The sequence below is a fragment of the Mustela erminea genome, chromosome 11 (assembly GCF_009829155.1).
Source record: "Mustela erminea isolate mMusErm1 chromosome 11, mMusErm1.Pri, whole genome shotgun sequence".
NCBI lineage: Eukaryota > Metazoa > Chordata > Mammalia > Carnivora > Mustelidae > Mustela > Mustela erminea.
In genome coordinates, this window is record NC_045624.1 from 14,937,624 (window position 1) to 14,958,566 (window position 20,943).

General features: G+C 43.5%; 1 protein-coding gene across 1 annotated transcript in view; it reads left to right on the forward strand.

Moving 5' to 3' along the window:
- The first annotated feature begins 219 nt into the window (after positions 1–219).
- The window catches only part of SVOPL (SVOP like), a 66,617-nt gene continuing 45,893 nt past the window's right edge, over positions 220–20,943 (forward strand). The window contains exons 1-6 of the mRNA XM_032305501.1: positions 220–424; positions 3,271–3,369; positions 12,046–12,117; positions 13,697–13,821; positions 16,476–16,539; positions 19,397–19,522. Coding sequence (XP_032161392.1) covers positions 224–424; positions 3,271–3,369; positions 12,046–12,117; positions 13,697–13,821; positions 16,476–16,539; positions 19,397–19,522 — 687 coding nt within the window. The 5' untranslated portion in view covers positions 220–223. The remainder of the gene's footprint in view (positions 425–3,270; positions 3,370–12,045; positions 12,118–13,696; positions 13,822–16,475; positions 16,540–19,396; positions 19,523–20,943) is intronic.

A 20,943-nucleotide genomic window follows, 5' to 3' on the forward strand; every position in this document is an offset into this window, starting at 1 on the left:
ATATATTTTTTTCTTCCTTCTCCCACTTTTATTAGGGAAGCCGTGTGAGGAATTGGGACCATTTAGAAGATGGTGACCAAACAAACCGAGCCGGTCACTGTCATTAGCCTCCGGAAGTTGAGCCTGGAGACCCCAGAGTCCCAGCCAAAAGGTAAGATGACCACAGATGTCTCGGACCCTCTAGCTGCTGTTTAATTCCCTCCTGTGTTTACTAATTTTTACAATGATGAATTGGTTTCCCAACATCTTCCTCCTCATTTTTAGTGAGAAATCATCCGCATATATTCCCTTCCCACAGAGGCATTTCCTCTCACTCTGCCCTTCCTTGTTAGAGTCAAAGACATTCACCGTGGAAGATGCCGTGGAGACCATTGGATTTGGACGTTTCCACATTGCTCTCTTTCTGATCATGGGCAGCACAGGGGTGAGTTCTCTTTGGAGATCATTTGACTCTCTAAATCAAATTCATCATTGGATATGTAGAGTCTTCCACTGACCTCCAGCTCTGGGCTGTCCATTCAGGGAGGGGAGTGAAAGGGAATGAAAGTGAATTAACCCCTGTGAGGGGGGTTAATTCAAAAATAATTTTCATCTACCTTTGCCAGGTGTTTGGTTATGAGCAAATACATATCTGTGTCTTTATGTTCTGGGAATTCAATATTCATTAAAAAAAAAAAAACGGTTTAAATCTCTGCCTTCTCTGGGAAGGGAGGAGAAAACTAGTGTCATTCTAAGTAAAATTAAACACTTGGTCCTCAAATATTTTGTGCATAAGAATTGCACGGGACACATGTTGTCATTACAGATTTCCAGAACCTTTAGGAGGCACCTATGAGGGTTTGCTATCTACCACCAGCTATTTTGAGAAAAGAAGAGTGATAGCTCAATCCCAGGGCTTTGACCAACAGTGGGTCTATCCCAAGAGACCACTACTGCTTCCTCCTTTTATTGTAGGTGCAGTGAGAATATGTTAGGAATATGATATTGATAATGAGACAGAAGGCAAAATCTGAGAAAAGTGGTCAACATGACAATGATTTAAGGCGGGACGTAAAGATAGCCAATAGGACACTATTGAGTAAATAATAGAGAGCCTTGACCCTCACCCTCAGCTAAATAGTATGAGACAAAGAGTGATGTGAGCTGGAGGGACCACTTGGCAAGTTCTGATGCAGTGCTCCAAAGCCTTGTGCTCTCTGGAGGTAGTCCAGTAAAGGAGAGAAAAGCAAATGCGTCCTGCTTTTATAATAATCAACAGTTCAATTTAGAACATTTAGAACATTTCTTCATCTAGGAAGTAATGTCTTACCTAGTCTCCAAAATGTTAAGATTCTATATTTCAAGGGGCAAGTGGGTATAATTGGGGATTGGGGAGGGTTTTATCAGAACTTTCCTCTACTTTCAACCAGAACATCTTCACTTCTGTTTTACATATTTGGTTTTCAGTTTGGTTTCGTTACGTGGTCCCCTTCACTTAAACACTGTTCAATTCTCTGCATCTTTTACCTTCAGATATGTTGGGAGCTCTGTCTTTTCTTCCTTTATAGCCCTCTTGCAAGAGAAAAGAATATGTAGAATTTTTGTTTGTTTGTTTACCTTCCCAAATTAACCAAATCGCCTTATACAAAGGGAGTGTAACTTTATTAGTTATGATCGGTATTAGAAAGATGGTGCTGCTATACCCCCTTTCCAAAGGGTAGGTATCAACTCTGTATAGGCAACTCCTGATGTCCATTCCATCTCCAGACCCACATCCGTGGAGACTGTATGTCTATTACACATTTATACTTGATGTTGTTGTGAAATATCTTCTGGTCTTTTTCAAGTGTTTTATAAGCTGCTTCACTTCTTCCCAACCCATCAGGTAGGAAGGGTTATTTACCAGACCTCCTCCTCCCTGCCTCTACCTACCCCCAGAACTTATTTAATTGGGTATGGTAACCAAATCCCTCCCCTGGCTTTAGGGTGGACTGCATTGGATGGATCTTCTCATCAGAATAGGTGTGTTGACAGTGAGGGACTTGGCTCCTTCTGGCCATGGTCTGTTAAGGTTCTTGGTTAGGGGCAGTCAGAACAATAGTTGGGTTTTGGGGCCTCGTGTGACCAAGGTGTATGTAATAACATCACAGCAGCAAAGCAGCCTCAGTCTGTGACCAGGCATCCTGAATCCTAATGTTCTCTGAGGGCTCTAAAATCTTATACACTGCTGCTCCTCTGTGTCCTTCTCCCCTTAAGTTATTATATTAGAGTGGGGCAAAGTCTTATCCCTTACTGGCTTATTTCCTCCTAAGACCACTTAAAGGAGTAGAGTCCTGGTTAATATTGACCCAACTGCTCTATATTACTGAGACATCCTTCTGATGTCACACTGTCCCTTATTTATTATACTTTTTGGGCTAAAGCATACTAGCTATCTGTACTCTAAACATGACTAAAGTACTTTCCAAGAGGAGACAAGGCTTTGTGATACCTTTCCAATTCCCAAATAGTAGCTAACACCACTATACTTTTTTCATCCCAGACCTTTGAATTATAAATCTATACATAGTACTATAATATGTAACCCATACAAATATCAGCTATTTTCTAGCATCTACTTCTTCCTTTCCCTGGGAGATAAACTAAAGCTACAATGGGTTGTAAGATAGGGTAGATGATGATATCCAAACTTCCTATTGAAAGAAATATTTAGTAGCACAGCTTACACTAGGTTTGCCAAATAGACCTTGTTTCCTGGCGATGAACTCATTTTGTACTTGCCTGTTTCCTCTCTTCTAGTTTTCATGAAGCTTGCCTTCCAGCTCAGCTTTTTGAGATCAGAGACTATTTCACAAATCCCAATTGCAAAGGCTCTGCCCTAAGACCTTGACAGTGATGAGTATGAAGCAACAGAGCCAGGTTGATGGCGATGCTGGTGGTTAGTCATGTCACCCACTGCCTAAGTGACTCTCCCAACATAAACAAACACATAATACTGTCATAGAGTTATAGGGCAAATGCATGGGTCAGCAACATTGCAAAAAAATAGATGTCATACATCCGTAGGAATCCTCTCAAATTATTCAAACCACGAACACTGCATCCATGAAACCCAAAGTTCTACTACACTTCTTTACCCAACTAGCAATGTTGAATGGGTACACTATAGGTTCTCCCTCAGTGGAGGAGGGGAAGGAGGAGATTAGGATTAAAAGGATGATGGCAGGCACACATGGGAAGAACTGATGAGAGACCAGCACTAAGACACAGTGTTTTCCCACTTTCTTTAAGGTTGTCGAGGCCATGGAGATCATGTTAATAGCAGTTGTGTCTCCTGTCATCCGCTGTGAATGGCAGCTGGAGAACTGGCAGGTGGCATTAGTGACTACGGTGAGTGCTTGCTTCCGGTGTTTTGAATGAACCAACTGAAAACCCAGGGCTCCGGCTCCCCTTTCCTCATACCACAGGGCTAAGAGCCAAAGGTGACCTCGCTTTTTGGGTGGTTGCTTCCAAAGCTCATGGGCTTTGAAGGCCGAAACTACTATTTGTGGTCTTTCTCTCATTTATCTCTTTTCCTGTAGAGAGCATGACCTTGAACTGCTTATTTTCTAGCCCCCAGCAAGAGGCTAGAAGAGACAAATGCAAATCAGAGAGAGTAGACCTTAAGTCTTGGGATTAAGTCTATGGTTCGAGTCTGACTGCAAATTAGTGGGACCATAGTAACTTAGGCAATCACTGAATCGTGCTCACAGAATGCATTCAACTTTTCTCAAAGATGGCTATTAGTAACCTTATGAAGTGCACACCAAGTTTTGCTACAGAGTGGAATTAAGGATCTTCTACAACATTCTTTTGAAAGGTGTTTATTAAGTACCAGTGAATGACCAGCAGGCTGTGCGTGCATGCTTGTGTTGGCGGGAGTATAGTAACTCCATGGTGCGTGAATAGGAAGTCGGGAAGAGGGAACAATGGGAGACAGGTGGGGATCAGAAGCAATTTGGAGTCCATGCATGGACTCAATTCTGGAGACCACTGTAGGCCCCTGCCCCCCAACTTCGGTCAGCACGTGCAAGCCCACCACGCAACATATAGTCATTTCAGATCTACATGACAGTTTCTCCAAATTATTCATTCATGTAACAAAGATCAATTTCACTTAGGCACACCATTGACTACATAGTCATTATGTATTTCTCATTAAATGGTTATTAAAGTACACTCCCTATCATGCGGAGCTCTGGTAAATCTTTATTTATTTATTTATTTATTTATTAATCTTAAAAGAGACTCTTCTTACCTAAAAATGTTGGAGGCTACACTATGGGTGTCAGGGAGCCATTAAGGGGCTTTAAAGAGGGACATGGTCAGCTTTCCAAGTGCCCTGGGGAGATGAGATTGGAAGGTAGATATGTTAGCAGTCATAAAGTGGGAGGGCGTATGGTGGGGAAGGAGTGTGTTTTGGAAGCATTTAAGAGGTCACATCAGCCAAGGAGGTGAGAGAAACACAAGCTGAGGAGTGGAGAATTGATTTACTTGGAGATTGAAGCTGGTTTTCATGAAGGCAGAATTTAACAGAGAGAACTACGATGAACCAGGTGCCAACATCCTCACTGAGATGGGGGTGTTGGGAGGCAGGTAGGCAGAGAAGGCTGGAGGAGGCAGTCAGTTGGTGGAGGCCTTGAAAGAGGGTAAAGCTTTAAAAGAGAGAGTTATGGTCTGAAACTAGCCATAGAGAATGCTGGAAGTTTTCCCCAGTCCCCTAGCCTTCTGGGGGTTATGGGCAGAGAGGAAAGGGTGTCCCCACCTCTCACTCTCTGCCTTAAGCAAACTTAACCTGGGAATTCTCGTCTGTGTTGGGAACCAGGAACCTCCTCTTCCCATAAGGAACTGATGAGTTCTCCTCTCAGATAATGTATATGATCTGCCTGGTTGTGTTTCTGTCTGTGTCATGGAGGCCAGGAAATGTGGAACCTGGTTTTGGACTCAGTCCCAGCAGCAAACATACAGCCTGCTTATTTTCTGACATCCATTTCTCTCTTTAAAATTCCTTTATTAATTTTGTTGCCCTTATTCCTTTTTTAAAAACGTTCTAACACTTTTAGAAGAGGGAAGAGGTATAAATAAAAATAGCTAAAGACCTTCCCTGGGCTGGTAATTAAGTGACCAGCTATTTTCCATTTTTTTCTATCTCTAAAATGCAGTTGCAATTTTTTTTTAAATTTTATTTATTTATTTGACAGAGAGAGTTCACAAGTAAGCAGAGAGTCAGGCTGAGAGAGAGGGGGGAAAGCAGGCTCCCCACCGAGCAGAGAGCCCAATGTGGGGCTCGATCCCAGGACCCTGAGATCATGACCTGAGCCTAAGGCAGAGGCTTTAACCCACTGAGCCACCCAGGTGCCCCGCAGTTGCAATTTGGAAAGCATTCCTTGTCCATTGTGTACGTGGAGAATGACTGCTGTAACATTCTGTGTAATTATAATGGCACCAAACCCCAGTGGGCCTGGGGATGTGCACGTCTCTATTCCTGAGGATGTCGGGACATCCAGCTGTGGTGTTTGCATCTGTCACTCCCATAAACTATATTATCATATGGTATACTTTCTGTATTTACAACTGAAATTTATTGGTTGCGTTTATGTTGTTTCTTGGTGGCATCTGAGGCTCTTTGATGCTACCGGTAACGTGACTTCCTTGTCAGGTGAGTCACGGCTCAGGAGACTTTTTTCTAGGGAATTCAAGTCACCCCAGATGTGCCTATTTCTTGTTCTGAGTTCCTGGCTGCCTGCCATCCTTTAGTGTCTGTCATCCTGGCTGTGAAGCCCATCTGGCTTTGGCACCTGTGCCCGGGACTCACCGATCACAGCTCTGCCACCAGGAGGGGCTCAGACTGATTCAGCCAAGAAGCCATATTTTGACCAACTCCCACTGACCAGGCTCCCCATTCCCCAGCCCCAGTGCCACTTGCCACCTTCAGGACAAACTGGTCTGAGTGGTTGTTAACATTGATGACTGTGTATGAACTACAGTCCCTCACGTTCTGTGACTGAGAGCACTGAAGAAACCAAACTTCATGTGGTGCAGAAAACAGAAATAGAAGAGTAATTTTTATGTTACAAATAAGTACCTGCAGGAAAAGCAGACCCTCCAAAGGTGGGGGGGGGGGAGAGACACAGAGAGAAGGTGGGGGTGGTGGTGGAGAAAGTTTATGTCTTCACTCTGTGTGATTCTCCAAACAAGAATAGCATTCATAAGCTTTGGGGTTCACACAGGCATTGAGTCAAGGTTTGTGCTCCAAGACAGGCTTGATAATAAACAACTCAGCCTTCGGAAAGTCATGTCTTTACACTGAATGGACAGAAAACCAGAAAGAATAAAAACATCTGCCAATTATGGGCAAGAACAGGGTAAACTTTAAATTTGATCTTATTTGACTCTTTGCTTCACTTTTATTAATCATTTAATTACTCTTAATCCAGGTGTAATTAGGTCCATTAACCCAACATAGCATTTCCATACACGGAAGTATTTTAAATCCAAAGAGCCACTTTCCTTCCTGCCCTGGGCAGTCTGTGATTGCTTCTTTTTATTCAAGTCAGGTCAAAAAGAAAAAAAATTTAGTTTACTTCTTCCTTCTTGGAGGGAGTTTGATAAGTCCATAATAAAAATTGCTTCAGTTCAGGGCTACCCACATTTTGAGATTCACCAACTCATATGGTTTTGTTTTGTTTTCATTTCATTTTATTTTATTTCTTTTCAGTGTTCCAGAAATTGCTGTTTATGTACCACACCCAGTGCTCCATGCAATACGTGCCCTCCATAATACCCACCACTGGGCTCACCCAACCACCACCCTCCAAAACCCTCTGAGAAACCCTCTGTTTCTCAGAGTCCACAGTCCCCCATGCTTCATCTCCCTCTCTGATATCCCCCAACTCACTTCTCTCCATCTCCCAACGTCCTTGTGTTATTCCTTATGCTCCACAAATAAGTGTAACCATATGATAATTGACTCTCTCTGCTTGACTTATTTCACTCAGCATAAACTCTTCCAGTCCTGTCCATGCTGATACAAAAGTTGGGTATTCATCCATTCTGATGGAGAGTACAATACTCTATTGTATATATGCACCATATCTTCTTTTTCCCTTTTTTTTTTTTTTAAGATTTTATTTATTTATTTGACAGAGAGGGAGAGATCACAAGTAGGCAGAGAGGCAGGCAGAGAGAGAGGAAAGCAGGCTCCCTGCTGAGCAGAGAGCCCGAAGAGGGGCTCGATCCCAGGACCCTGGGATCATGACCTGAGCCAAAGGCAGAGGCTTTAACCCACTGAGCCACCCAGGCGCCCCTGGACCATATCTTCTTTATCCATTCATCTGTTGAAGGGCATCTTTGTTCTTTCCATAGTTTGGCGACTGTGGCCTTTGCTGCTATGAACATTGGGGTACAGATGGCCCTTCTTTTCACTACATCAGTATCTTTGGGGTAAATACCCAGTAGTGCAATTGCAGGGTCATAGGGTAGCTCTATTTTTAATTTCTTAAGGAATCTCCACACTGTTTTCCAAAGTGGCTGCACCAACTTGCATTCCTACCAATAGTGTAAGAGGGTTCCCCTTTCTCCACATCCTCTCCAACACATGTTGTTTACTGTCTGGGTCACAAGTCAGGGCCAGCTGATACCAAAAGACTGAGATATTCCCTGCATATTCTCAGACCACACTGCTTTGAAACTGGAACTCAACCACAAGAAAAAGTCTGGAAGGAATTCAAACACTTGGAAGCTAAAGACCACCTTGCTTAAGAATGTTTAGATCAATGAGGAAATCAAAGAAGAACTTAAACAATTCATGGAGACCAATGAGAATGAAGACACTTCGGTCCAAAACCCATGGAATACAGCAAGGCGATCCTAAAGGGGAAATACATAGCCATCCAAGCCTCCCTCAAAAAAATGGAAAAATTCAGAATACACCAGCTCTCTTTACACCTTAAAGAATTGGAGAATCAATAACAAATTAAGCCAACCCCACACACAAGAAGGGAAATAATCAAGATTAGAGCAGAGATCAATGAGATAGAAACTAGAGATACAGTAGGATACATCAACAAAACTAGAAGCTGGGTTTTTGAAAGAATCAATAAGATTGATAAAACTTTGGCCAAACTAACCCAAAAGAAAAGAGAGAGGACCCAAATTAATAAAATTATGAATGAAAAGGGAGAGACCATAACTAACACCAAGGAAATAGAAAGAATCATCAGAAAATATTGTCAACAGTTATATGCCAATAAGTTAAGCAACCTAGAAGAAATGGATGCCTTCCTGGAAACCTATAAACTTCCAAAACTGAATCAGAAAGAAATTGACAACCTGAATAGACCAACATCTAGTGATGAGATTGAAGCAGTGATCAAAAACCTCCCCAAAAACAAGAGCCCAGGACCTGACAGATCCCCTGCAGGATTCTGTCAAATATTCAAAGAAGAAATAATATCTATTCTCCTGAAGCTGTTTCAAAAAATAGAAACAAAAGGAAAACTTCCAGACTCTTTTTATGAAGCCAGCACTACCCTGATCCCCAAACCAGGCAAAGACCCCATGAAAAAGGAGAATTTCAGACCAATATCCCTGATGAATATGGATACCAAGATTCTCAACAAGATCCTAGCTAATAGGATCCAACAGTGTGTTAAAAAGATTATCCACTGGGGCGCCTGGGTGGCTCAGTCGTTAAGCGTCTGCCTTCAGGTCGGGTTATGATCCTGGGGTCCTGGGATCGAGCCCCACATCGGGCTCCCTGCTCAGCGGGAAGCCTGCTTCTCCCTCTCCCACTTCCCCTGCTGTGTTCCCTCTCTTGCTGTGTCTCTCTCTGTCAAATAAATAAAATCTTTAAAAAAAAAAAAAAGATTATCCACCATGACCAGGTGGGATTTATCCATGGGATGCAAGTGTGGTTTAACATTTGCAAATCCATCAATGTAATAGTACAAATCAATAAGAGAAGAGAGAAGAACCACATGGTCCTCTCAATTGATGCAGAGAAAGCATTGGACAAGATACAGCATCCATTCCTGATTAAAACGATTCTAAGTATAGGGATAGAAGGAATATTCCTCAACTTCATAAAATCTATCTATGAAAAACCCACAGTGAATATCATTCTCAATGGGGAAAAGCTGACAGCCTTACCTTTGAGTTCAGTAACACGACAAGGATGCCCACTCTCATCACTCTTGTTCAACATAGTACTGGAAGTCCTAGCAACAGCAATCAGACAACAAAAAGAAAAAAGGTACTCAAATTGGCAAAGAAGAAGTCAAGCTCTCTCTCTTCGCAGATGACATACTTTATATGGAAAACCCAAAAGACTTCACCCCCAAACTACTAGAACTCATACAGCAGTTCAGTAACATGGCAGGATACAGAATCAATGTACAGAAATCAGTTGCTTTCTTATACACTAACAATGAAAATATAGAAATGGAAATGAGAGAATTGATTCCATTTACTATAGCACCAAGAACCATAAGATACCTGGGAATAAACCTAACCAAAGAGGTAAAGGATCTGTACTTGAGGAACTACAGAACACTCATGAAAGAAATTGAGGAAGACACAAAAGCATGGAAGACCATTCATTCCATGCTTATGGATCAGAAGAAGAAACATTGTTAAAATGTCTGTACTGCCTAGAGCAATGGATACTTTCAATGCCATCCTGATCAAGATTCCATTGGCATTTTTCAAAGAGCTAGAACAAACAATCCTAAAATTTATATGGAACCAGAAGAGATCCTGAATTGCTAAGGAAATGTTGAAAAAGAAAAGCAAAACTGGGGGCATCACATTGCCTGATTTTAAGCTTTACTACAAAGCTGTGATCACCAAGACAGCATGGTATTGGCACAAAAACAGACACATAGACCAGTGGAACAGAGTAGAGAGCCCAGATACGGACCCTCAACTCTATGGTCAAATCATCTTTGACAAAGCAGGAAAAAATATCCAGTGGAAAAAAGACAGTCTCTTCAATAAATGGTGCTGGGAAAATTGGACAGCTGTGTATAGAAAAATGAAACTAAACCATTCTCTTACACCATACACAAAGATAAGCTCGAAATGGTTAAAAGCACTCAATGTGAGGCAGGAATCTATCAAAATCCTAGAGGAGAACACAGGCAGTAACCTCTTTGACATCGGCCACAGCAACTTCTTTCAAGACATGTCTCCAAAGGCAAAGGAAACAAAAATGAAAATGAACTTTTGGGACTTCATCAAGATCAAAAGCTTCTGCAAGCAAAGGAAGCAGTCAGCAAAACAAAGAGGCAACCCATGGAATGGGAGAAGATATTCACAAATGACAGTACAGACAAAGGGCTGATGTCCAAGATCTATAAAGAACTCATCAAACTCAACACACACAAAACAGATAATCATGTCAAAAAATGGGCAGAAGACATGAAACAGATACTTACCCAAAGAAGACATACAAATGGCTAACAGACACATGAAAAAATGTTCATCATCATTAACCATCAGGAGATTTAAATCAAAACCCACACTGATATGATTTTTAAAATTTTTTGAAAGACTTTTATTTATTCATTTGAAAGAGAACACAAGTGGGGGGCGGGGTGGAGGGGCTGAGGGAGAAGCAGACTCCCTGTGGAACATGGAGCCTAATGCGGGACTCAATCCCAGGACCCTGGGATCATGAGCTGAGTGGAAGGCGGAAGGTGGACGCTTAATCCACGGAGCCATCCAGGTGCCCTGAAATGATTTTTTTTTAATTGAGTGGCTGACATAGGTTTTACATTAAAAAAAAAAAAAAATATATATATATATGATAATTAAGGCCATTAGAAGACAAGAAAGAGGTAAAAAATCTTGCCATTGGCTACCATCATCTCTCAAAAGGGGGGGCGTGTTCATATCAACAATCAGAAAGAAAATTATTCCAGAATAACAAGAGCTCTTAGTATTTAATAAATTTAGATTTATTTAAAACATATCACATTAACCTTATTTTTACTGTTTTTCTCAGCACTGATTAGATTTCATGATCGGTCAGCATCTGTCCCAAGACCAGCATTTAGAAAGCACTGGCTTCTTTCCCCCTCCCCTTCTATCCTGGAAAGCACAGTGCAGAAGAAAAGCATGGCTTTGTTGTTCAAGAATAGACGTGATGGTTTTTTTTTTTCTTTTCTTTTTCTTATGGTTCTCTGTGGAAGAAATACGTTTGAGTCTTCCTTATGAAGTGTAAGGAAGGGGGAAAAAAAGAGAAAGCAAAGCAGGCAGCAGAGAGAACCAGTTCTCTTATTGAAATAGTCTTAGAAATGCAAGCTAACATCTTTCCTTTGATTACCCTAAAGTCAATCAGTCGGAGATCTTACTAGAAAGGAAAGCAAGTGAAGCTTGGAACTACTTGAAAGAAAAAAATAAGTAGCCCGAAGGCACAGACAGCAGATCACAGCTCAGACTGAGTTAAAATGCTGGTATCATACACAGGTTCTTGAATTTTATCAGCGTAGGATAATCCATTGTGAGAACAAGGTTGGAAAAGAAACAGATTTATATTAGTTTTGAAGAGTGTTTCTGTATGGATGATTGGTTTGGGTGTTTATTTAAAGTTTATGTTTACCTGTAAAAACATAAAGGAAAATTGCTTCTAGAAGTGGGATAAGGCAGGTCATGAATGAATAGAGCTTTTTTTTTTTTTAATTATTCTTAAAATGGAAATGCACAACTATACATCCAAGTAGAACGAGACCAGGGCCACCATCTTGGATCAGAGGGAAAACAGCTTCCTGTTCCTCCAAACCCTGTTTCTACTGGGGAGTAGCGTCTCCGGGTGTGGGGCGGGCATCGATGGGAAGCATCAGCCTCTGAAGCCCAGACTGTGGGAAAGGGAGGTGGGAGAGCTTCGTGAAAAGCTGCTCTCCAGCTTCCGCCCCTTTCCCCTTTCCAGTCGACTTTTCATGAAGATGAATGAATGGGAAATGCAGCTCATCAGTGTTTTCTAGAAGGACTGCCTACAGGATAATGTTTTTCTCACTCCACCTCCAGATGGTGTTTTTTGGCTACATGGTGTTCAGCATCCTCTTTGGCCTCCTGGCTGACAGATATGGCCGCTGGAAGGTAGGTTGGCCTTGAAGAATGACGTGGGATTTTCTTTCATGATGATGTCACCACTGGTTCTCTTTAGTGGACGTTTCTCTGTCTGTTACAGACAGAATGGGTGGAAATGTCCTTCTCTGACACCATGTGCCCCAATGCCAGGCTTGTCTTTGTGCTTTCTTGTCTTTTCCTGGCGTATCCTTCCTCCTACCTGGTCCCTGTTGTCCAGGAATGGAACTGATGGGTGTGCACGGTTAGAAAATCTTAGAATGTAGAGACTGACACATAGAAACAGAGGCAGCTTCACATTAGTTAACTTTGGTATAGCTTTGAAACTTAGCCGCTTGCTCAAGGTCACGTACCTACTAAGATTAAACAGTAAGATCGAAACCTATGTCTTCTGATTAGAAGCCTAGGTCTCGCTCTTTTTTTTTTTTTTTCACTTGTCTCGTTTCTGGTAGGGAAGACCTCCTTAAGCATAAGCACAAAGGGACAAGCCCCAAGGGAAAATAATTACAGCTTTGGCTTTATGTTTTGAAGTACATGAAGTAAATATCATAGACATTCATAAATTTCATACTGAAAACACAAGTATGTCAAAAAATGTACAAAGCACAAGAAGACATTTTTACATAAAAATAAAAATGGTCAACATTTCTTGAAAAACATTTGATTGTGGGAGCAATTGAAAGGAAAATATTAGAAGGTATGAATTTGGGGGTATCAAATCCATAAGGATTTGTTCTCTTTTTGGAGAAGGCTACAAGGGTAGAGACAGCTTCATATTGTATTGGTCCAGTTTTTCTGACCATCAGTTTGGCAGGACGAATCAAGAACCTGGGGAACACCCATTCTCCTAGTCTGATCTCTTTCATACCGGAAATCTAGCCCGATTAGAGCATCAGAGAACCACAGAGATTACGTACATTGCCATAGCTAACTGCCACCATGAGAAAACCGCATCATTCAGCCACAGGGGAAGGGCTTATGCATAATATTACCCGCACCATAGTACCACTGGAATATTTTACAGCCATGAAAAATATATTTTCCCTTTCGACCAAGGAAAATAGGATAAAATAAAAATTAAAAAAAAATAAAATAGGATAAAAGTATGTTAACAAGTCTTTTCTGGGGTTGGGAAATCAGGCAAGATAGAAATATTTTTGTTTTTCTCTTTTTCATCCATATTCTCTTCTGTGAATTTGTATTAGTTTTATAATTAGGGGAAAAACAAATACCTTAAATTTTCTCCTCGTCCCCATCCCAACACAACACTTTCCTGTGCTCCTAATGAGGGCAGGTTTTTTCATCCTGATTTACAAGTTTGGGCGCCTGATTTACAAGTTCGGGTGGATGCAGTGGGGCAGTGTCAAAGAACGGTCGCAATTTGGGATGTCTGGGCTTTCAGGCAGCACAGCGGTGTGGACTGTGTTATTTGATGATGGTGAGAGATCGGTGAGCTCCCTGTAGAATTAGCTCCTCTGAGAAGCAAACCTCCGGATGGAAATTAAAAATCACCTTCAGAAGGTAAATGGTCTTCCATTAGTTTCTTCCAGAGAGGCAGGGGCCACTAATACGTCTCCTTTGGTTGCTTTAGATTTTGCTCATCTCGTTCCTGTGGGGAGCCTACTTCTCCTTGCTGACGTCTTTCTCTCCGTCTTACATCTGGTTTGTCTTCCTGCGGACGATGGTGGGCTGTGGCGTGTCTGGCCATGCACAAGGGTAAAGACCTCACCGAGAGGAGGCTTGAGAGAGGAATGCGTTATAACCCCAGATACTTACACAGACCTGGGGGGGTGGTTCACGGGCCAATAGCACCAACGAGCTGTAAATGCATAAGACTTGACTTCTGCTAATTATTTTTTAGCTCTTTATTTTTTTTAATTTTTCTTGAAGTGATGGCTGCTAATTCCACTAGGAGCTATTTGCTCATCAAAATGACCTGAGGCTAATGATACATCATATGTTAATAAAAAATTTAAAAACTCAAAAACCCACACAAAACAGAACAAAACAAAATGATGTTTTGTGGTGAGCCTAGCAGAGGGCACTAGAGGTGAATGCGTTAAAATTTTTTTGTCCCTAATGTTGATCTTTATTTTGTTAGACTAAATGCCAAGCAAAAGTGCCCTAGGAGGTGGGTAACACGGTCTTTTCGTTGCTTGAGAATGTGTTGGAAGAGTTGTTTGACCAGAACCACCTATAACATTGAGGAATAACCATATCATTAATTTATTTGTTTTTAAAGATTTTATTTATTTATTTGAGAGAGAGAGAGAGAGCATGAGCAGGGGGAGGGGTGGAGGACGAGGGACAAACAGAGTCCCCACTGAGGACAGAGTCCTGTGCGGGACTTGATCCATGACTGTGAGGTTATGACCTTGAACCGGGTAAGCCACCCAGTTGCCCAAAGAGTAGCCATTTTAAAATGCCGTTGCCCTGTGACCGAAGACTGTGTCTAAGCCCATTTGCAAAGTAGGGGGAGGTCGCTGAGAGAGATGGCGGCTGCAGGTCCTTCTCTGCCCTAGGATAAGTGCATAATGTGTCGTGCCTGGAGAGGTGTCCGCTGAATGGTCAGCAGCTCCGGAGCCTCCTTTAGATTCACAGAGCCCTCAGCCGACTCTCTCCTGGGTGCCGTGGAGCCGTTTACCCTTAGGATGTATTAGGAGATATCAAAGCACCCAATCATTACCTTAATGTGTTGCGGAAAGACTGTCCCTCCCCGGGGCATAAATTAAGCCTGCTCTGAGCTTTGGAGCCCTACAGGAGTAGAAGTTAGCTTGACATTTACAACATCCCTCAGGAACCAGCCCGATAAATATGTGAAGAAAGCCCAAACCCTGGCTAATAATTGCAACAGGGAAGAGTAATTAGAAAACGGAAGGGAGTAGGAGTCTATTTATTTGTCTATTCACAAAATTAATGAGAAGCCTGTGCTTCGACGGCCTCCATTCGCTCTGGGCATCGATTCTCTTCCTTCCAGGTGTATTTTAATTTCCCAAGTATATTTTAGAAAGGGTTTGGCAAAAACACTTTTCAATTTTTGGTGGGGGGGAGGGAACAATATCTCTTAAATGGTAGAAGGTTGAAAAGAACTTTGAGAAGAAGCATGTAAACAGAAGGGCAATTGCAAGTTTCTTATTCTCTTATGTGGATTTTAGCTGTTCACAAACATACAGCAAAACATAATTGTTTAGGAAAAACTTCTGTTTTCCTTTACACACTCACACTCAGTACTTGTGACAAAGCTTCACTTTTTTTTTTTCTTAACAGAGAGAAAGCGCGTGCCAGCAGGGGAGTTGGGAGGAGGCAGAGGGAGTGGGAGAATTTTAAGCAGGTTCTACTTGGAGCCCCGTGTGAGGTTCCATCTGATGACCCTGGGCTCATGACCTGAGCTGACATCAAGATTCGGGCACTTAACCGACTGAGCCACCCAGGCAACCCGACAGATCTTCACCCCTGACACTAAATGTGCGGGTTATTTACACACCGGCCAATTCTCTAACACCAGCTGGTTGTTCTACAGATTAGTTCAATTCTTCCTAACAGGAGTTTGCTCAGACCCCTCCCCTACCCCCAGGTTTAGGCTCAGTCCCAAGAGGCTATCGCCCACCTCAGACCCCAATCACAAGCAGTAGGTCCCCAGCTTATCCACACCTTCTGTCTGACTTGTTACGAATGCAAGTTGCCCCAGATCCTTTTGTGGACTCAATAAATGGCCAGAGCAGCTCCCAGGACCCAGGCAAACAGTCTACCTATGACTGCAGCTGTAGTTCAAACAAGATTTTAGAGGAAACAGGTGAATGGCCTGATGAAGAGAGATACACAGGGCAGGCTCTGGAAGGGTCCTGAGAGCAAGAGCTACTGTTTCTATGGAGTCTGTGGCACACCACCCTCCCAGCACACAGATGGGCTTGCCAGCCTGGAAGCTCGCCAAACCTTGTATGTTCAAGCTTTCTATGGAGGCCTCATCATGGAGGCATGAGACATGGAGGCATCAAATCATTATCCAATCCCTCTCCTCTCTCCAGTGTTGGAGGACAGGGTTGGACATTCCAAGATTCTAATCGTGGTTTGGTCTTTTAAGATGAGGCCCCATCTAGGCACTCACCAAAAGCCATCTCATGAGAACAAAGGATGCTCCTTTGGACCAGGAAGCCCAAGGATTCTAGGTGTTCTATGTCAGACACTGGGGTCAAAGACCAAATATCAGCAGGAACCAGGAGCTGAGAGTAGTATATACATATATTTATTTCACAGCGATGAAGTGTATGTTTTTTCATTTTTTATCTCTGTGACAAGAAAAGTTATGATTTTTCAAGTCATTTTCTTTGATAAAAACACGATTATTCTGTTCCCCCTCCCTTCCTGTTTAGGCTCATCATAAAGACTGAATTTTTGCCTACAAAATACCGAGGCTACATGCTCCCGTTGTCTCAGGTAAGATAAAACAGGAATTCTACGTGGGCTTCTGATCCTAGAGGATGTGATGCCCTTGGTTTTGCTTCTGGCTGGTTGTCTGTTGGGTTAGCACACTATCTTGGTGTTAACTAAAGAGCACTGGGAAGGCTGGATGCCAGGGGTCCCATTTCAAGAGGCTAGGACTTTTGTCACCCAACAGTAGCATTTAGAACACAGTAGCCTCTTCCAGGAAACATTCCGGTGGTCGGTCTCAGTGGAATGATGGAAGCTTAGGCATGCATCTGGAATGGACTTTCTCTTCCCCCCCTGAGTCTTCAGGAGGGGGACATACCTACTAGCCTCTTTAGGGCAGCCTATCTCCCCTCTAGGATTTCTACGGTCTTCGGGGCCACAACTGGCCCGTGCCTGTGGGGACATGCCCTAAGTGCCTTGTCCAGCTGAATCATTTATCCAGGAGATTGGAATGTTCCCAAGCCTGCCGCAGGCCCCGCTGGTCACCCAGGAGAGGTTTTGCATCGGAAGCTATGTCAATCAATCTAGGAGTCCTTGATGTCTGATGTCATCAGTGTCCAAAAGCCCTGATTTCAGGGGCCCACCAAAAAGAAAGCTCTTCTCACTGAAACATATATTTAGCAATAAATAAAGCAGTAGGAGAATACTTTAAGATTTATTTTAAAATTTTCCAATACTCAATGAAGGCAACAAAAAATGACAAGGAACATAACAAACGCTGTTTGTTACTCTTTGCATTTCTCCTGTTTTGTTTTTTTTTTTTAAAGGAATTTATTTATTTATTTGATAGAGAGAGATCACAAGTAGGCAGAGAGGCAGGCAGAGAGAGAGAGGAGGAAGCGGGCTCCCCACTGAGCAGAGAGCCTGATGCGGGACTCGATCCCAGGACCCTGGGATCATGACCCGAACCGAAGGCAGTGGCTTAACCCAATGAGCCACCCAGGTGCCCCTCTCCTGTTTTTTTGATCGTTGTTAAGATAGACAGATGCAGACACTTTTAATACTTAGCATTGGAGTTTATCCTTCTTTTGCACCAATTTGCATTTGTGTTATTTTATTTTTTTATTATGTTCTGCTAGCCACCATATAGTACATCATTAGTTTTTTTTTTTAAGACTTTATTTATTCACTTGACAGAGAGAGATCACAAGTAGGCAGAGAGGAAGGCAGAGAGAGGGGGAAGCAGGCTCCGTGCTCGACATGGGGCTTGATCCCAGTCAGGACCTCGAGACCATGACCCGAGCCAAAAGCAAAGGCTTTCACTCACTGGGCCACCCAGGTGCCCCTCATTAGTTTTTGATGTGGTGTTGAAGATTCGTTAGTTGCATATAACACCCAGTGCTCATCACAACACGTGCCCTCCATCATCCGACTGAATTATTCCTCTCCCCTCCAAAACCCTCAGTCTGTTTCCTGGAGTCCATAGTCTCTCATGGTTCGTCTTCCTCTCTGATTCCGCCCCCGCTTCGGTTTTCCCTCCCTTCCCCTGTGGTCCCCATGCTATTCCTTACATTATACATATGAGTGAAACCATATGGTAACTGTCTTTCTCTGCTTGACCTATTTGGATTTTATCCTTAACCGTGTTACATGGGCGTGGTCCTACTCAAGCTCATCTGTGGACATTTTCTCTCCTCCCGGCCGTTAACTCCATGGCATGCTTCCTGGTCGTGTCTTCTCCTCGCTAGTCTTATTTTCCTCCTCTCCTTGGATCATCTAATAAACTCCAATGGGTTTAGTTACCTCTGTCTGTAAACCCTAATATCTTTACCTACAACCAAGAGCATCCCCTTGACTTTCAGACGCAGATAGAGCCAATAGCCTACGGGAGAATCCCTGGACTATCGCTTCAGAAATACAACGTGGATAGAATTCATCTGCTCATTTCCCCCTGAAATGTCTTATTTCCACATTTCCACTCTCAGCTAGTAGTAAACATGGTCCCCTCGGTCATCTGGGCCACAAGCTCAAAAGCCATCCCGGACCCCTCCTGTGCCATCACCCCCATTCAATCCTTACCACGTCCTGCCCATTCATCGCTTATTGATGGACCCCCAACTGCAGTGTCTATCAGCAAACCCTGTCACTTTTACCTCTGTGCCAAATCACCAGTTGTAGAATTTTTTTACCACTTCCCTACTAAAATTATTTTTTTTGTAAGAGATTTTATTTATTTATTTGTCAGAGAGAAAGAGAGCAACAGGCAGAGGGAGAAGCAGGGAACCCGATGGGGGACTTGATCCCAGAACCCTGGATCACAACCTGAGCCGAAGGCAGACGCTTAACCCACTGAGCCACTTAGGCGCCGTCCCTACTAAAATTCTTGTCAGGGACAATCGGGAATATTGGTTTCTTCTAGGAAGAGAACTGGATGACAAAGAAGCAGGAGAGGAAGAGAGTATTTTTAGTGTTTTCCTTTGTGGCTTTTGAGTTAGGAACCAGTTAATCTTTTATTTATTCAATGGGGGAAAATGTCAATGTTTCCAATTTTTAAAACTGTGGTGACAGTACTGACCCCTTCTATAGCTGAGCCTTCCATTTACAGACAAGCAAACTGAGCCGTGGAGACGTGGGGCGATGTTCCCTGTTCATGCAGGTCCTGGAGCTAGTGCTGGGAGTAGAACCCGGACCTGGGCTCCTTAAAGACCCTCTTTCACCTCATCCTCTTATACTGAAATGCTCCTGAGAGAGGCAGGGTTGAGCACACTTGATAAGGGGAATTGTGAATGTTTTGTTTTCAAGAAATTATTATACCCAACATGGGGCTCGAACTTACAACCCCAGATCAAGAGTCACCCGTTCCACCAAGGAGCCAGGCAAATGCCCTGATGGGAGGAATTGTAACCTCTCATCCTCTCCCCAGGTTTTCTGGCTGGCTGGCTCCCTGCTTATCATCGGCCTGGCCTCCGTGGTCATCCCCACCATCGGGTGGCGCTGGCTGATTCGCATCGCCTCCATTCCCGGCATCATCCTCATCCTGGCCTTCAAGGTGAGCTGTTCGGTCATGGGCAACCTCTGGTCCTCTCCTCCAGCTGGCCCAGGGGTCTTTCTGCCCCACAAGTATCAGCCTCACTCTGCCTTTTTCCTTCACTCAAGACTGTCTCAATCCGCTTCATCCCTCCCCTCCGTTAGCCTGCCTCAGATCGTTTATTGCTGGAAGTTTCGTCTCACAGCGACACCCCACTTGAGCTGACCCTTCTCTTACCTTTAGTGGTTGGAGTCTGACGCCTGGCGCACATTCTCGGGCCACTACAGGCCAGCTGTTCTGTCCTTCTGCTCTCCCTCTAATCCACAGAATCAACCTCTTCCTTAGGTTCTGCTGGATTTCCCTCATTGTTCAAAGACGGGGCTGTGTGTGTGTGTGTGTGTGTGTGTGTGTGTGTGTGTATGTCCTAACACTACGGAATCAGAGAATTTCGTATTTCACAAGCATCCTCGGAGGGCATGTATTTCGTACCCCAACCACAAGCACACATCCAGAACACTCCCGGCTTTGGACACTTTCAGACTCAAGACTTAATAGATGACATCCTATGTCCATCCGTAGGCAGGCCTAGTTCTTAGGAGGTCCTTTCTGATGCGGAGGGGACCCTGCCTCCTCATGGGTTTACCTGCAGTCTTAATAGTTCTCTCTGAAAATCCAGAGGTTCTAGCTTCTACATGATATCCCTCCAAATGGTTGAGAAATTCTAGCCCAATCAGAGCTTTCCTTCTTTGAATGAAGCAACACCATGACCTTCAACTCTTTCTCCCGACACCTGATCCCAGAGCCCTGTCTATTTTTTTTCTGGATGAGCCCATTGGTCCGTGTCTTCTCTGCAGCGAACTGTTGCTTGATGTCCCACCCAGAGTGGCAGGTGCCTGGTTCCAGGGGCTTAATGGGCCCAGGCCATCCTTGAGCAGCCTGCCTGCCTTGGCCGGTGCAGTTAGAAACAGACGGTCCTGACCCCATTGTCCTGGACGAGTGGTTCCACCCCATGAATAGGGCGTATCTCCTAGGGCCGTGTGGAAGATTAAACAAGGTAAGGCACACGACTCTCTTCGTGAACCTGGAACACGAATGGTATTCAACATGTGTGAGCTACACAGCTATGTTATTGCCTTTATAAAAATTATTATTTTGAATATCGGCCTTGTCTTTGGATTGAGGACACTCACACCGAGTATGTACCAGGCTCTGCACGAGGTTACGAGGCTGAAAGTATGCATAGGATATGGTTCTTGCCTCAAGGCATGCCAGCCAGTGGGCGAGAGATAGATAAAAATGCAAAGGGTGATGGTACCCGTGGGACTCGGTAAGCGCGGTCGCAGCATTCGTCCTGTGGGTGCTCGGGGAGAGAGCGATTTGTTCCAGTGGGGTGATGCTGTTGAATTTGGCCGTGGGGGATGGAACAGCCCGCACCGCGAGGG